At 37.9% G+C, this 19,094-nt stretch overlaps 1 protein-coding gene across 1 annotated transcript in view; it reads left to right on the top strand.

Annotated features, from left to right (window-relative positions):
- IFT43 (intraflagellar transport 43) overlaps window positions 1-19,094 on the top strand; it is a 75,269-nt gene that overhangs the window by 986 nt on the left and 55,189 nt on the right. Inside the window, exon 3 of the mRNA XM_039351683.1 lies at window positions 7,885-7,952. Coding sequence (XP_039207617.1) covers window positions 7,885-7,952 — 68 coding nt within the window. The remainder of the gene's footprint in view (window positions 1-7,884; window positions 7,953-19,094) is intronic.

The following is a 19,094-nucleotide window of genomic DNA, read 5'->3' as shown; positions in this document are numbered from 1 at the left end:
CATCCATCCATAGAAGATCTGTGACAGAGCTGGAAAAACTGGTTAGTTAAATTCTGGATAACCATTTACCAAGTAATCATTTACAACATAAATGTTTTGAAGTAATTAGTAAGTTGGTTATTGGTATCATTTTATCAAATAGCACGGGTTTGTTAAAAACAGATCATGCCAAACCAATCTTATTTCATTCTTTGATAAAGTGACTAAACTAATAGACCAGTGAAATACTGTGGACGTAGTAGACTTAGACTTAAGTAAGGCATTTGATAAAGTAGACTACAACCTACTACTTGGTAAGCTAGAAAAAGCTGGAATAGACAACATCACCACCAGATGGATCTGTAGCTGGCTGGCAAACCGTACTCAAAGAGTAGTCCTGAACGGCACTACATCCATATGGAGAGAAGTAAGCAGTGTGGGGTACCACAAGGTTTCGTCTTAGGCCCAGTACTCTTCAATATATTCATCAATGACTTAGATGAGACAATTGAAGAGGAACTCATCAAATTTGCAGATGACACCAAACATAGGAGTAGCCAACAGAAGACAAACTCAGGATTCAAAAAGATCTTGACAAATTTGAACAATGGGCCCTATCCAACAAAATGAGTTTCAATGTGGAGAAAAGCAAAGTTTTACATTTAGGCAGGAAAAATCAAAGGTACAAGTACAGATTGTGCAAAACCTTCCTTAAAAACAGTAACTGTGAGAGGAACCTTGGAGTCCTAGTGGACAATCACTTGACTATGAGCCAGTAATGTGCAGCAGCAGCCAAAAAAGCCAATTCAATCCTGGGTTGTATAAATAAAGGCATAGAATCAAGATCACGCAAGGTATTAGTACCGCTTTATAAAACCCTAGTAAGACCACACCTGGAATATTGCAACAAATTTTGGTCACCATATCACAAAAAAGATGTTGAGAGTTTCAAAAAAATTCAGAGAAGAACAACTAAGATGATCAAAGGCCTGGAGACTAAAACATAGGAAGAATGGCTGCAGGACTTGGATTTGGCTAGTCTAAAGAAAAGAAGAGATAGGGGAGGCATGATAGCAGTATTCCAGCATTTGAGGGGCTGCTACAAAGAAGAGGGAGTCATGTTATTCACTAAAGCACCAGAGGGCAGGACAAGAAACAGTGGTTAGAAACTGATCAAAGAGAGAAGCAATCTGGAATTAAGGAGAAACTTCCTGACAGTGAGGACAATTAACAAGTGGAACAGCTTGCCTCCAGAAATCATGGGTCCATCACTGGAGATTTTTAAGAATAGGTTAGACAGTCACTTGTCTGAGATGGTATAGGTTCTCTTGCTTGACGGGGCTGTACTAGAAGACCTCCAAGGTCCCTTCCAGCTTCTATTCTATTCTATTCTATTCTATTCTATTCTATTCTATTCTATTCTATTCTATTCTATTCTATTCTATTCTATTCTATTCTATTCTATTCCTCTGGCTCACCATATTTGAGATTGATTTCTGCATGTCATAATGTCACTGGCAAATTATAAAAGTGCTGGAATATTTTCTTATGATTACCTCAGTTAAATAACAAATTATTCAGTGTTCATTTATATGCAAAAATATGTGTAAGGAACAGACAATTCTCTGACAGCATGGGCATCTATAGAAGGACCTTTTCAGCAAATCTGAATGGATATTTTTTTTAACAGATCTCATGGATTTTCATATTGTCATGTCCTAAGATGTGTAGGGCTTTAAGAGTTAGTACAACATCTTAGATTATGCTTGAGAAGTAATTGACCAAAAGTGTAGATATTTCAGTATGGACATCTTGCAATCTCTCTCTTAATAATTAGCAGCTTAGGCATATTTCATGTACTGAGCATGTAATAGTTAGGACAGGGTATAATCTAGGCATAAATAATTGCTGTCAAATCTTGCCAGCTCAAGAAGTGTTGTATTAGTTGTACTAAGTATAATTGTTAAAAACTGCTTTGCCATTGCTGAAATCTATGTATCCAACAACAGCTGAAATTCAAAGTCCTGCTCTTTTATGAGGAGTGCAACCCTGTCTAAAGAAGCTGAACCTGAGTTCATTTCTTATTTAGCAGTAGCACATCTATCTTACCTAATTTAATTCAGTTTATTTTCTCCCATTCTACATATTATTGATAATAAACAATTTTCAAGAGTACTATTCTCATTATAGTGATGGTACATTAGTTCAAATGATATTCTTGTACAATTTCATGTAGTATCAGCATGTATAACTGAGAAGTTTTGAGGATATAAAATTGAAAAGCCCAACTGTGGCACTAGAAAGGATCGTATGCTTGTTGCCAAACAGTGTTTCTAGATCTTGGGATGTGAACAAATAATCTCTTTAGACTGTGAAATAAGATAATGTTTGCCAAGAAATTTCTAAGCCAGCTTCTTGCTGTAAGAAGCCTGCTATGACTTGACATTTTTCATTGTCTCATGTAATATTAATTTCTTATAATAATGACCTGAAATAAGCAGTGAATTTTGGATTTTATTCCTTCATGCTTCTTCTTTTTCCTTGTGACTGAGAAGGAGGCATTCAGACCTTTTTGCTTAATTGTGGTTTGTTTCATCCAAAATGAAAAAAAGATTTTAATATTAATTATACATTAATTATATATAACAAGCAAATTTAAATCCATACAAACTTAAAGTAGAGTCAGCAAACACAGAAATAAATTATTGCAATATTTATTATATCATGCAAATCAGATATTATTCTTAATAGCTTAAAGTAACATTGATGGGAACTGTCCACTTTCAACAGTTTAGTTGTTGTTCCACCTATTCGTGGGTTTTTTATTTAATTCAGGGCATATGGTTAGATTAACCAAAGTAAATTATCATGTCCTTCTGGGACATAAAACTCAAATGTGGAAATATGGGAAGACAATGTGCTTTGAATAAACGATACGGAAACATGGAGGTCAGCAGAGATTTTCTGTTTGAATACTCTTTTCAAAACATGTACTTTAAATATATAAACATATTTTCCATCAAAGGAGAATCAGAATTAGTATTGCCCATCCCATGGAAGTCTTTGTGGAATGGATCAGTGTTTCTTCTTTTGAAGCCATCCAGCTGCCTGTACAAGAAGTGTTGGACTTCCAACTGTTCCTTTGGAATGTTGCCAGATTCTCTAATAGGAATCTAAAAAATGTAGCTGAACTCATGTTCCCTAATTAGGTCAGCTTTCTTAAAATGATCTGTAGCCTCATTCAGCCTGAAGCTCCCCAAAGTCTTTTATTTAGCCTGTAGAACCCTGAATAGCTGCCTAGTTATTTTTGGCCTGCTGGGGTTATCTTCTTATCCTCAATTACATTTTTCATCATTCTCCTCAAAATAACTCTTTTAAGCATCTATATTTCCCAGTACTTTTCAATTTGGTCTTCAGTGTTAGTGCACTGATCATTGCTGAATGTTGAGCACAAGCGCATGGGAAAGGTTATATAAAAGTTCTATTTCTACCATGTATTTCATTTTTTGAATTCTTTCTAACCAGAGCCCACCAAAAGATGAGGAAAATGACTATTATTTGAATGCTGTTATTCTTCACATTGACTGGCCCTGCAACATTGAAGACTAATGAGATATAATGTACTGTGCCATGGATTATGTCTCCCCAAATAGTTTGGATACTTCGATATTAACAACATGGTCATAGATAAAAGGACAATAAAAATATATTTTGCAGTTAGAGTTAAACAAGACAAGAGACAAACCAGTTACAAGAGATATTGAAAATTTAAATCTTTTTCAAAGGTTTAAAGTAGGGGTTAGTTTTAAGAGGCACCACACTTATATTAAGGAAAAATACTTCTATGGATAAATAGTAATTTAGACATAGTAGCAATTTATATATACTTCTATAAGATAACATACTTGGTAATTAGGTTGTGAGATCTATATGATTTCTTAAACAAAGATTGCTTCCATTGGAATAAATGTATTGTCATGATGCAATATAAAACAACATTTATTTGGATGTAACACCAGAGACCTGTTCAGTTCCAGTGAAGGAATATATTGTACTTCCCTTACATGCAGTATTGTTAATTAAATAATATGTCATCCAATTCCAATATGGCATACAATATAAATTTTAAATGATAGAATATAAATAATACAAAAAGCAAATATTCAGATAAATAACATAATTCTAAAATCCTTATTGTCATCAGACAATTTTTCTCATATCAATTGTCCATTAAGGAATCCTCTACTCACTAAAGTCCAAGGAGAAAGAGCCAAGTTTTGAGTGCCCATTTTAATAGGGTTATAATCTCGGGGGGGCGGGGGATATTTCAGGGGGCAGTGCTATGACAGAGAAGGCCTAATTCGTGGTCCCATCAGATGGGACATTAAAATGATCAAATACCTTTTGAAATGGAAATTCCTTTTGATCCTACCTTTCTTTCCAGTTATCCCTGTACGCCTCCTTTTTGTCTCTAACTTTGCAAGGATATAGTCTATTAGGTATTCTTTACTTTTATCCTACTATTTTAATTCTTGACTAATCTATTTTTGTCTAATCTCATTTTTACTCAGTTACCCTTCTAACTGCTCTTGCAAAGTTTATGCCAATATTTAAAGTCTTCTGCTTTTAACAGCCATGATACCATTTATTTCAAATTCTCCTACTTTTTGCAATTTAAAAATATTAATTAACTACTTTCTGTTTCTTAATGTTTTAATCAGCAGCTGAAATTTATATTTGTTTAAATGAAAGTTATCTTGCTGAATTTAGTGGGATGTTTATTCTTAAGAGAAGCCTGTCCAGGACTGCAACTCTTGTCTACTATAAAGTTTGAATCTAGTACCTTTCTTTGTCCTTATTTTTTGTTTATCCACACCATGTACACATTTTTATTTATGGTTGTGGGATACTTATTAAATTCATCTTTCTATTCTAATAATTCATCAACTGTGTTAACAACAAATCCTCCAAGCCATTCTGTACTGAAAAACTATATTTTATGTGATTTAGCATTTTTATTAAAATCAAGCATAGAGTTAGTTCAGCCAGTATGTATAGCACACATAATGAAAAAAATGAGGGAGAAGTCTAGAAAATGGTAGACTAACGTGTTTCCAAACATACAACACAGTGGATAATGGACCAAGAAGGTTAAGATCTTCAGAAATCCTCAACCCATTCATAGCTAATGACTATATCCCTAAAACTTGTATCTTTCCCTCATCATGGCTAATATTTCTTTACAAGACCCAAAGAGAGCTATTAAATGTGTTACAGACTCAAGAAGGAAACAGTGGCCTCATTTGATTGTGATTTGGTTAGGATATTGTTGTTTTTAACTAATATAGATACTGAATATTCCTAAAGGATATATAACTGCTATTTTTATTGAAAGAAACTATTAACAGTCTAGGCCAGGAGTCGACAACCCGCAGCTCTGGAACCACATGCAGTTCTTTCATCCCTCTACTGCGGCTCCCAGTTCTTTTCTGCCATTTGCAATCCCACCCCCCCAAAAAAAAGTGGGACTAAAAAATTTCAATCAATCAATTCCAACTTCTCATGAAAAAAAAAGATCTCGCCAAGTTGGAATTGATTGATTGAACTTTTTTAGTCCCACTTCTTTTGTTTGTGGGACTGCCCACAAACTTCTTTTCTTTTTGGGACTGCACACGGCGGCGGAGGAAGAGATGGAGGACTATGGTAGACTTGGAATAATGCTGATTATTGGTATTGCTTTCTGTTGTAATCTCTCTTCCTTGGGGAGGGAATTAATCAGTGGTATAAATGAAAAACGTGAGACTTAGTTGGATTAAAACTTTCATGAACTGTGGGATATTCTATAGAATGATGCACATTTCCTATAGATTCACATGATTGCTGAATTTTGAAAAATATTATTTTTGTAATCATTGTGGTGTTGTAATCTCTGTTCTCATTTAAATACCTTATATTCCCTTTAAAGTATAGGAGCAAATTGGGAGCTTTGCTTTGAGGAAAGCTCCATAATGGTATATACAGGTATAAACTACTTGCAGGTTAGGAAAAAGCTATTAGAGATAGGATTTTTTAAAAAAGTGTAACAAATGACATCTTGTACATATGTGTAGTTCAAATATATTGGCTTAAGGCATCTAATCAATGTTTGGGAATGTATCTAATAAATGTTTAGGAATTCAGTATTCTATGACAAAAATATGTATGGGGTCTTCTATGTATGTAGTCTTTTACATCCATATGTGGTGTGTTTCTCTAAACTATCCCAGTTAAAAATGCTCCTTTTTTGGCACTATAGTCTCCTGGCTTTGGCATCTTAAGAATCTGGAGAAATAATTTAAAGATCAGAAAACTCCATTCACTGCAGCCCCTGAAGGCTTCACATTTTGTGACACAATCATTCCAGTCGACTGAGCTCTGTCGCTTGCGGATAAGCCCATATAAGGAAGCTATTTCCTGCTTTTTAAGCTCTGTTTGTCCTTCTGCCCTTCTGCGCCCCCTTTGCTGAAGAAATCTGGTATGTTGAAACTGCAGCACTTGGCTTGTTCCTTCTCCCTGTTTATTTTTGGAGAATGACTGTTTTTGCTCCTGTTAGGGAGTTATGCTGGGTCATGCCTCCTCCTTCCAGCAGGCAGCAACCTCCAATTTCAAATATTGTCCATTTCCCACATGATGGTCTACCTAAAAACCAATGATCTCAATAGCTATAGGAAATGCTAAGTGTTCCCCCATCCCCCCGAATTTAATATTCAGGAGTGTTTTCCATTCTTTGTGATTTTTTTTAAAGATTGTCCATTTTTCTTGCCTTATTATTGCTGAAGAAACTTACAAAAACACTAATCCACAAACATTGTTAGACTGCTTGACAACCAGTTCAATTTGTATCTTTTAAACAGTAAGCATTATTGGAGATCATGTCTTAAAAAATAAGAGCATTGCAGAATCAGACCATAGAACTGTGTACTTGAGCATCCTGATTTCAAAGGAGCCAACTAAAAGTCTGCAAGTGGAACATAATAATTAATGCATCTATACAACCAAGATAGCACCAAGACCAGAATAATTCTTTCCATTCTTTCTTCAGGATATTGTGGTACCATCCAGCATATTCTCACAATTTTATTCAGAGAGCAGGCTTTTCCCACCCACAGTACTTCAGTTCCCTGAGAAAATGTTTGTAGAAATGGAAGATATTCTTTTATGTCATTCTTATGGTAACAGGACCTTAATCCAAATATTCAGATGACTTATTAAATATTAAAAATTGATATTAATAAGCAGAAACAAAATGACACAAACCTGGTGTACCCCAGTTGCCAAAGGGTAGAATAGTGCTCCATATGATTTCCAGGAATGTCCTTGCAGGACATTAGATTAGATTAGGATTAGAATCACTGGACTTTTCTCAGCTATCCCTTTAAACTAGGTAATGAAGAAAAAGTCCACAGATAGTTGTTTCAAAAGCCATTGATAAATCTCAGTGAACTATTAAGAGTTACATTCTCTATCTTCCTTCTCCAATTCAACTTATCCTTTAATAGTTGCACTCCTGTATTACAAGAAGTACAGAAAAATGTTAATAGAAAAAGTGTAAATTAAAATGCATACATTTGGAGAAATGTGCATGGAAGAAGGTAAGGTTTTTAACAGTTTTTAAATATTAGATTAATATAAGATTAGAAAAACATGAAAGTGAATGAAATACTTGACAGAGTTCCAGTACACATAATAACAGTCCATTGTTTAAATTGTAGCATTTAGACCGTAAAAATAATATTTTGGTTATAATCATTGATTTGGCTATAATTATTAGCCATTATAAAAGTCCCCCTCTTGAGTCACAAGTATAGAATACAAATGTTGACAAATAATAATATTTTCTTTTATATTGCTTTTTTACTTCTTAAGCGTCCATCATCTAAACCACATATACGTGAAGGTGTGTGGTCTGGCTTCGTTGGTGTAAATGTGTCCAGGTAAGTACAATTTTGTTTAAATCAACTAGAGTTCAAAATATGATATAGTAGTAGTAGTAGTAGTAATATAATGATAATGATAATGATGATAATAATAATAATAATAATAATAATAATAATAATAATAGAGTTGGAAGGGACCTTGGAGGTCTTTAAGTCTAACCCCCCTGCTCAGGCAGGAAACCCTGTACCATTTCGGAGAAATGGCTGTCCAGTCTCTTCTTAAAAACCTCCAGTGTTGGAGTATTCACTGCTTTTGGAGGCAGGTTGTTCCACTGGTTAATTGTTCTAACTGTCAGGAAGTTTCTCCTTGCTTCTCTCCTTGATTAGTTTCCATCCATTGCTTCTTGTCCTGCCTTCAGGTGCTTTGGAAAATAGCTTCGCTCCCTCTTCTTTGTGGCAGCCCCTGAGATATTGAAACACTGCTATCATGTCCCCCCTCGTCCTTCTCTTCATTAAACTAGATATATCCAATTCCAACAACTGTTCCTTATATGCTTTAGCCTCCAGTCCCCTAATCATCTTTGTTGCTCTTCTCTGTACTCTTTCTAGAGTCTCAACATCTTTTTTACATCGTGGTGACCAAAACTGGATGCAGTATTCCAAGTGTGGCCTTACCAAGGCATTGTAAAGTGGTATTAACACTTCACGTGATCTTGATTCTATCCCTCTGTTAATGCATCCTAGCACTGTGTTGACCTTTTTTGGCAGCTGCAGCACACTACTGGCTCATATTTAGGTGATTGTCCACTAGGACTCCGAGGTCCCTCTCACAATTACTACTATTGAGCAAAATATCCCCTATACTATATCTGTGCATTTGGTTTTTCTTGCCTAAATGTAGAACCTTGCTTTTTTCACCATTGAATTTCATTTTGTTAGATAGTGCCCAGTGTTCAAGTCTGTCCAGATCCTTCTGTATCTTAAGCCTGTCTTCTAGAGTGTTGGCTATTCCTGCCAGCTTGGTGTCGTCTGCAAATTTGATGAGTTCCCAATCTATCCCCTCGTCCAAATCGTTGATAAAGATTTGAAGAGCACTGGGCCCAGAACAGAGTACTGGGGCACCCCACTACACACTTCCCTCCATGTAGATGTGGTTCCACTGAGAACCACACACTGAGTACGGCCGGTCAGCCAGCTACAGATCCATCTGGTGGTGGTGCTGTCTACCCCACATTTTTCTATCTTGTCAAATAATAGGTTGTGATCTACTTTATCAAATGCTTTACTGAAGTCCAAGTAAATTATGTCCACAGCATTCCTCTGATCCACTAATGTTGTCACTTGGTCAAAGAATACAATAAGATTTGTCTGGCATGATCTATTTTTGACAAACCCATGTTGGCTTTTAGTAATGCCTTTGTTTGCCTCTAGGTGTTCGCTGATTCGTTGTTTGATTATCTTTTCCAGGATCTTCCCAGGTATTGAGGTCAGGCTGATAGTTCGGTAATTTCCTGGGTCCATTTTTTTTCCTTTTTTGTAAATGGGAACTACATCAGCTCTTTTCCAGTCCTCTGGTAGTTCCCCTGTGCTCCAGGATCTTTGAAAAATATAGTTCAGTGGTTCTGAGATCACATCTGCCAGTTCCTTGAGAACCTTGGAGTGTAATCCATCTGGTCCTGGCGATTTGAACTCGTGTAGGCTGGACAGGTGCTCATCATTTTCTTGCCTATCTTAACCTGTGTTTCTATTCTGTTTTTTTATGGCACTATTTTTTGATAGGTTGGTCTGTTTTTTCCCTTTGTGTAAAGACAGATGCAAAAAATGAATTAAATAGTTCTGCTTTCTCACTGTTGCTTGTCACCTTCTTGCCACTTTCACCACTAATGGACCAATCATTTCCTTCACTTTTTTCTTGTTTTTTACATGTTGAAAGAAGCTTTTTTTGTTATTTTTGACTTTGGTCACAAGCCTTAGTTCATTTTGAGCCTTAGCTTTCCTCACTTCATCTTTGGAGGCTCAGGCTATTTGCTGATATTCTGACTTAGTTATGTGTCCCTCTTTCTACTTTCTATACTTGTCCTTTTTATCTTTCAATTTGTCAAGAGTTCTTTATGCAGCCATGCTGGTTTCTTTTGGTTTTCTTTTGAAAATCTTCTTTTTCCTCTTTGTTGGTATTGTGCTAGACTGGGCTTTTATTATCTAATTTTTCAAAATTTCCCAAGCTTCTTGAGTTGTTTTCCCCTTGAGGATTCTCATCCATGGAATCCTTCCCAAGCCCTCTCTAAGTTTATTGAAATTAACTCTGTTGAAGTCCAAGATTCTAGTTTGACTGTGTTCTATTGCTTGTGCTTCCAGAACGTTGAATTCCAATATTGCATGATCACTGCTTCCCAAAGTTCCTATGACTTCAACACCTTCTATCATTTCATCTCGGTTAGTGAGAATTAGAACCAATATGGCTAATCCCCTAGTTCCCTTCTCTACTTTTTGGGAGACAAAGTTGTCTGCTAGGTTTGCCAGGAACCTGTTTGATCTTCCATTTGGTGCAGAGTTTGTCTTCCAGTTGATGTCAGGGTAGTTAAAGTCCCCCATTACTATTGTGATGTGCTTCCTACATACCTTAGTTAGCTGACTAGCAAAAAGTTCATCTATTTCCTCTGTTTGGTTGGGTGGCCTGTAGTATACACCTATGACAATGTCATTCCCCCCCCCCTTTTATATTGACCCAAATGCATTCAAGACAGTTTTTTTCTCATTGTTGTACTCTATTTCTGTAGAGATGTAGTTATTTCTTATATAGAGAGCAACTCCACCTCCTCTTTTATTTGTTCTGTTCCTTTTAAATAATTTAAATCCCTCTAGCTGTATGTTTCATGTGTGGGTGTCATCCCACCATGTTTCCATAATGGCAACAATATCATATCTGCCCTAGTTCACTCTGTTTGCTGTTCATACTCTGTGCATTGGTGTATAGACATTTGAGTCCTTTATGACTGGTCCTGTGTTTACTTTCTACATAACCTGTATGGTGCCTGAATTCCCCTATTGTCTTAGCACCTATTTGGTTAGTGCACTTTGTGTGGCACTCACTATTAGAGGCTTGATTTTGCTTGACAGCAAGGTTGGTATTCTTGTCCACACACACATCTATGTTACATGCACTGATAGCCCTATAATTTTTAGATTGCCGGGGCAGGGTTGTTCTGTATCAATTAACTCACTGTCCCCACTGTTTAGTTTAAATTTTCCTCCAGAAAATCTGTGAATTTATAGCCAAGTAACTCAGTCCCTTTTTTTCAACGATGCAAACCATCTCTTTTGTACATCTTTTCATTGGACCAGCTACAGACATCGTGACTAATATATCCAAAGCCTTCCCCTTTACACCACTCCTTTAGCCACATATTGAATTGTGCTATGCACTGGCCTTTTCCATTTTGCTCTTTATACACTGGTAAAACCTCTGAGAAAGTAAGCCTACAGCCTATTCTGCTATGTTCTTTCCCCAAGTTCCGGAAATCGTTCTGCACAGCGAGTACATCTTTTTGGGACAGATCGTTAGTGCCAAGATGTACGATAGCCTCCACATCACAGTCATTGCTGCCATTCTTGATTATTTTAGAAATACGCTTCTTTTCCCTACTGGCAGTAGCACCTGGAAGACACCTGACCTCTTTCGAAGCCTCTGTGTCCTTTCCTAAATTTACATCCCTTATAATTGAATCACCTGCCAGAAAGTAGCTTCTCTTTTTGGGTGCCTTTCTGTTCTTGCATGACTGATGTATAATACCTGATTCACACTTCTCCATGTCGAAATCTAGTTCTTCATCTCGGACCACAATCCCCTGCTTATTTGAGTTATCTTCACAAATACCTTTACCTGTCTCCTTAATGTCCCTATTAAGGTCAGCAAGGGCACTGACTGTTGTGCAGGGACACAGCGAAAGCTTTGGGTTTATGTTTCACAGCTCTCACCCTGCCAGATCCCACGGTTGTCCACACTGCCCTTCTCCTGCAGGATCTTTGTGGTAGAGGGGGCTGATAGCACGGAGGCTTACTAGAGTAGTTGAACTGGACACCTAATTTCTGCCTGAAGAGCGGAGATTACAGACCCTAGATAAATAATCTGTCCTTGTAGGCTAGTGATTTGTTTACAGATAGGACAGTTTCCAAGTTTGAAAAGGGTACTGCGGAAGACAGCTGCAAAGCAAGTGTTCTTAGATACAGGGAATCTCAGATGCACTTGTCCTGAATGTACTGGTGCTGTTTTTGATTTTTAGTTAGTGAAATGGAGTTTAAATACAGTATAAATACAATATAAATAAAATGGAGATCCAGTCAGGGCCTAGCTACTATCATGGTGGAGTCTCCCAAGACTTACAGCTCTTGCATCAGCTGAATGCAGTATAGCACGTTCTGCTTTCTTCCTGTTGCTTGTCACCTTCTTGCCATTTTCCCCCACTAATGGACCAATCATTTCCTTAACCTTTTTCTTGTTTTTTACATGTTGAAAGAAGCTTTTTTTGTTATTTTTTACTTTGGTTGCAAGCCTTAGTTCATTTTGAACCTTAGCTTTTCTCACTTCATCTTTGCAGGCTCGGACTATTTGCTGATATTCTGCTTTAGTTATGTGCCCCTCTTTCCACTTTTTATACTTGTCCTTTTTATCTTTCAATTTATCAGAGTTCTTTATGCAGCAATGCTGGTTTCTTTTGAGAACTATTGTTTTTCTTCTTTGTTGGTATTGTGCTAGCCTAGGCTTTTATTATCTCACTTTTCAAAATTTCCCAAGCTTCTTGGTTGTTTTCCCTTTGAGGATCCTCATCCATGGAATCCTTCCCAAGCTCTCTCTAAGTTTATTGAAATTAGCTCTCTTAAAATTCAAGACTCTAATTTGACTGTGTTCTATTGCTTGTGCTTCCATAATGTTGAATTCCAATATTGCATGATCCTTCCCCCCAAGGTTCCTATGGCTTCAACACCTTCTATCATTTCATCTCTGTTAGTGAGGATTAAATCCAATATGGCTAATCCCCTAATTCCCTTCTCTACTTTTTGGGAGACAAAGTTGTCTGCTAGGTTTGTCAGGAATCTGTTTGATCTTCCACTTGGTGCAGAGTTTGTCTCCCAGTTGATGTCAGGGTAATTAAAGTCCCCCATTACTATTGTGATGTGCTTCCTACAGTACATACCTTAGTTAGCTGACTAGCAAAAAATTCATCTATTTCCTCTGTTGGTTGGGTGGCTTATAATGTTTAAAGGGATTAAACCTTTCCTCTTGTCTTTTTTTTCCTTCCCCCACCCAAACCACCTCCTTTTATAGCCTCTCATCTACTCCCCCCCCCCCGTTTTCTTCAGTTCACCTCCAGCTCGTAGCTGCTTCTGGAAGCGCCAATCAGCTGGAGCCCTGCTGGCTCCTGGGGCTTCTGCCAAGCCCAGTCAGTCATGCAGCTGCAGCTGCCTCTCCCTCAGGCTGCTTAGGCTCATTCTCCTCCCCTGCTACACTTGGCTAGCAGTCGCATACCACCTGCCACATGGCAAAGTACCACAGGTGGTTTGGCTACCACTGTTTGAAAAGCCCTGCTCTAGATATCTGTGGGGACAGTTCAGGATTGCTTGGAGAAGAGAATATTCTGACTGAAGCACAAGCAGGCTTTAGAACAAGAGGTTCTTGGGACCAACCTCAAAACTTGCAACATAGGTGAGAGACCTAGTTTGGTGTAGGGGTTAAGGTACTGGCCCAGAAACTAGGAGACTCAGTTCTAATTCTGCCATTGGCATGAAAGCTGGATGGGGACCCTTGGGTCAGTCCCTCTGTCTCTCAGCCCCTTCACAAGGTTGGTTTTGTAGGGAAAGTGGGAGGAAGAAAATGTATTATGTATGTTTGCTGCTTTGAGTTATATAAAAATAATAAAAGCAGGATAAAAATCTAATAAAAAATATGGTTGAAAAATATTCCAGCAAGGCCAATGCAATACTATATGTGGCAAAATAAGCCTTGGATTCTATCTCAAGAGAAATGTTGTGAGATAAAGTTGCTACCACAGATAAACACCTGTTTCTATTTATAAGATACATATGAATACAATTCTGCAAAAGATGCAGTCTTTTGGAGTGTCTTGGAAACAGTATCCTAATCAAGGAAAAGGTTAGACAGGATTCACACACACAATGTGTGAACAGTCACATAGACCTTCAAGCTCTGTTAGTTTTACATACTCAAATAACACAATTTTTCTTTGTCATGACCATTTGCCTTTAGGATAGACCTGCATCTGTCTGGGCAGTTGCCTAGCCTCAATTTTAACTATTTGGCATACTAGCTTACCGCATCATTGTCCAACTATCCTATCCTGCCCCTGCATTCTATTTTTCATGGATTAATTGCCTCAGCTTCTACTTCCGTTTTTGCCAGCAAATAGTCCAAAAATAATATCACTAAAATTTGGCAGCAGAATGGCTGAATTTTAATTTCACCATTTTGGGGAGAGCAAAGAAGGTTGAGTGGTATAATGGAGGGGGAATGGGAACAGTTAGCATCTAGGAGATCTGTGTCCCCTATCATTACCCTTAAAGCTTGCGCTAAAAATTGCTAAAAAATCTCTACTATGCTTCTAGTGACCATTGAGTGTCACTGGATAGCCTTTATTTATTTATGAAACTTATATGCCCTCTATTGCACCACTGGCACCTCTCTTTAGAAAGTTGGTAAAATGAATTTTGACTAGTGTCCCTCACTGAAGTATCTAACCCTTTTCATGCTCCTAGGCAGCATGGTTTTCTGATCTTGCACACATGGACTCTAGCCACACAGACAATGTGAGAAAAAGAAAGACAGACTAGAAATGAAAGCAGATTTATTTGTTTATTATTTATTTGTTTGTTTGTTCATTCATTCATTCATTTAGAATATTTATATTGTCACCTATCTTTCAATCAACTCTGAGTGGCTCCTAATCAGATAGTCATTTGACCCATTTTCCTTAACACTGGCTAACAAATTATACTTAATACAGTGTGCACTAAATATATGTATTTATTTACAGTGTTTATTTGCAAGAATCTAGGTGGATTACAATTATAACAATATATACAATCACAGTAATCAGCTAAGACCCACTAAAATCCCACAATTGCTGTCAACTTTAGAGTTTTCCATCTAAAAACTGCAGACTCAATTTTTTGTAACCTTTGTGAATAATAAAGATGGATTTCATACATTGGGAGCTGCTACCAAGAAATTCATCCTCTAGTATCATTAGGTGGGTTTTCATCACATCCCTTTTTGGCCATCTCATATTGTCTGAACTGATGCCATGTAGAGTTGGTGGTTCTAATGCCAATAAAAACTATACCCTTGAAAGACTTTAAGTAACAACCTGTCCCTTGAATTGGGCCCAGAATCCTATTGGTGATCAGTACAGCTCAGGCATTCCTAAGCCTGAATCCCAACTGGAAGAGATCCAGATAATCCGTATCACTCAGAGTACTCAGTAATTACTGCCCAATCATTTCTCTAGCCATTCCTAGAAAGGGAAGGTTGTCTATTGGTTGATAATTATCTAAAATGGCTGGATTGAATGATAATTTCTTGAGAAGGGGAATCATCACCATGTCCTTCAAGCCAGTAGCACCTCTGCCTCCCTCTCTCCCTTCCTGAAACACACATTCATCACCTCCTACACCCAACTGTCATCCCCTTTCTAGCTGTCTGAACAAGCCAGGAGGGGCATAAATTTAATCTACTGATGACTGAGCTCATCCTAAAAAAAACCCTGTTGATATCCATTGATGTTATAAGCTCCAAAACAGTGCCAGATGATCTTATGAGGAAGAATCCAAGGTGAAAACATAATCAAAGAACAGTTCTGTGAACATCTAGAAACAAAGTTAAAAGCCAGCATAGGTTTGTTAAGAACAGATCATGCTAGACCATTCTTATTTCATTCTTTGACAAAGTGGCTAAATTAGTAGACAAGCAAAATGTTTTGGACAGAGTGTACTTAGACTTCAGCAAGACATTTGACAAAATAAACCACAGCTTACTTCTTGGTAAACTAGAAAAATGCGGGATTGACAGAATCACCACCAGATGGATTTATAACTGGCTAAGAAACTGTACTCAACAAGTCATCCTTAATGGTACTAGATCAACATGGAGGGAAGTAAGCAGTGGGGTACCACAAGGTTACGTCTTAGGCCCAGTATTCTTCAATATCTTCATACACAACTTAGATGAGGGAATAGAAGGGGAACTTATCAAATTTGCAGATGATACTAAGCTGGCAGGAATAGCCAACATCCTAGATCAGGGCTTTTCAACCTGTGGTACGCGTACCACTTGTGATACATTAACAAGTGGCAGGTGGTACACAGCCCTGCCTAGCCAAGTGTAGTGGGGGAGGGAAAGAGCCAGTGCAGGCAAGGACTTACTATGAGAGAGTCCTCTGCAGCAGTAGAGTTGCTGGGGCAAGGCAAAGGCCCCAGGCTCACTTCTTGCTCACCCTCCCCCATGAGAGAGGAGGAGGAGGGTGATGGAGACAGGAGAGGCTCTAAAAGAAGGCAGTTTTGGTGGGAGAGGGAGAGAAAAAAAAGCAGCAGTCTTGGGAGGAGGCAGAGTCTCTAGTTGCACTGAAGGGAAAGAAGGAGGAGGAGGATGGGGGGAGAGGAGAGGAGAGGAAATCAGGCAGGCTGGCCATGAGCTGATCTACAACTGCTGTGGCAGCCACCTGTGCTGGCAGCAGCAAACAGGCAAGAAATGCAGTGGGGGAGGGGTCACCCTCCAAGAGGAGTGAAAAAAGGCAGCAATGGCTGGAGGTGAGGCAGGGAGATGGAGAGTGGAAGGATTCTTATGTGCTTTTGTGACTTTGAAGTCCTGAGATTTGTGCAATGTGAGCTTTCTGTTCTTAAGGAGTGTTTGGCAATTTCTATTTGGCTGATGGCTCCTGTTAGCTTCTATTGCTCTGCTATTGTTAGGTGTAAGTTTAAGTTTTGTTGCAAAGGATTTTGAAGTATTTTTCTCCTGAATGGATTTTGCCTGTAGTATTCCTTTACTTAAGAATGGAGCCATTTGGCAAGACTGCCTTAGCCGGCAGCCAATACTTACTACATTTTTTTTTCTTCCTTAAGTGCCGGCTGCTTAACTTTCTTTTCTAGCCAGTAGCTAATTCTTAAAGGGGAATGTGCCCTTTTAAGCTACTTCACTCAGCAGCTTGTCTTTTCTGTCTCTGGAGGCTTCTCTTTGTTTGATGAATATATAGAAGAGAGAAAATATGGGGGAGAGGGTTCAAATTCTTCCTTCAGAAAGAGATGGGAATGAGAAAGAGGGAGGGAAGTCCCGCCTTAGCACTTGACCACCAGCAGCCCTGCTGTTGACTTTGTTTGTCAAAAGGTTGCAAAAGGGGATCACATGACCCTGGAACACTGTGACCATCATAAATATGAATCAGTTGTCAAGCATCCAAATATAAATCACATGACCCTGGGCATGCTGCAATGGTCATAAGTGTGAAAAATGGTCAGAAGTCATTTCAGTGCAATTGCAACTTTCAACAGGTTTTTTGGTTTTTTTGGTCATCAAGTTTTTGACATCTTGCTAGGTGGTACTCGAATATTGCCATATCCTAAAAGTGGTACAATTGGTGAAAAGGTTGAAAAGCCCTGTCCTAGATCAGTGGTTCTTAACCTGGATGATATCGCCCCCCAGGGGGCGATTTTGTTTTTCAGGGGGGCAATGGAACAAAAACAGGCGATGCGGGGGTGAAGGAACAAAAAGGGGGCAGTATGGGGGCGATAGAGCGAGAAGTTTTGGGGACACTTTTATTTTTATTTTATTTTATTATATTTTTTTTAACCAACAAGACAAAACAGAACAAAGCAAAACATAACACACATACACACACAATATATACTCCTCCTTTTTTTTACAGCAATTATGTAACGGTAATCTAATATTTACATTTCCCCCTTATTCTTCTTTAGAATATTTGTTGGGGACACTTTTAAGACTTTTTCGTACAGTGAATCGCTGCATATCTGTCAAACAAAAACATCAGATTGCTCGCTATTAGTGGATTGAATTGTGTTTTCAAATGTTCCTCCAACTAGCTTTAGTACAGAATGCCGTACATATGTGAATACGCATTGTTTATCTTCATGCGCGTTGTGCAGCAGCCTCTACCCTTTTTAAATTTCACTTGTAATTCAATCATTAAATGTTACTATTTTTCTTTCCAGAGTTTCATTTCATACAGCATTAACCTTGAGAACTCTCAAGCTTCCTCCTTCCGTTATATATTCGAGATGGACAATATTTAATATTCATTGCTACGTATATGTAGGGATGTGGGTCTATACATATGTTGTTCATAGTATGTTTAGGTTGTGTTTCACTTTGAGAGCAGGCAACTAAATTTCATTTTTGATGTGTGCCATTGTGCCCACAGTATAAAAATGACAATAAAGGTTATCTTATCATTACATTTAAGTGTCTTGAATAAATAAGATATTAATGAAATACATGTATCACGAAGTTTGGGAATAAAGTGATGGGTGGCACCAAAATTTTTCAAACAGTTGAGATATGGGAAAAAGACTGGAAATAAATTATTTGCATCAATATGTCCTGATGACAATTTTAAAGAAAACAAAAAAGTGTTTGCATACATTGAAGAATTATTTCCTATTTGTGATTGAGAGGTTATGTTGGGGGAGGGGGGAGATGACAATTTCTTCATTGGCTCAAGGGGGCGATTCATTCAAAAAGGTTAAGAACCACTAGATGATAGGCTCAAGATCCAAAAGATCTTGACAAACTTGAACAAGGGGCCGTATCCAACAAAATGAAATTTAATGTGGAGAAAAGCAATGTTTTACACTTAGGCAGGAAAAACCAAGGGTACAAGCACAGATCAGGTGAAACCTGGCTCAAAAACAGTAACTGTGAGAGGGATCTTGGAGTCGTAGTGGACGATCACTTAAATATGAGCCAGCAGTGTGCGACAGCAGTGAAAAAAGCTAATACAATCCTTGGTTGTATAAACAGAGGCATAGAATCAAAATCATGTGAATTATTAGTACCGCTTTATAAAGCCTTAGTAAAGCCACACCTGGAATACTGCATCCAGTTTTGGTCGACACATTACAAAAAGATGAGACTTTGGAAAAAGTGCAAAGAGCAACTAAGATGATTATAAGGCC

The sequence above is a fragment of the Crotalus tigris genome, unplaced genomic scaffold (assembly GCF_016545835.1).
Source record: "Crotalus tigris isolate CLP2741 ecotype Arizona unplaced genomic scaffold, ASM1654583v1 scf7180000018371.15429387391:27106975, whole genome shotgun sequence".
NCBI classification, from domain to species: Eukaryota; Metazoa; Chordata; class Lepidosauria; order Squamata; family Viperidae; genus Crotalus; species Crotalus tigris.
Note: the sequence above shows the minus strand (reverse complement) of the source record. Positions and strands in the feature narration are given on the sequence as shown.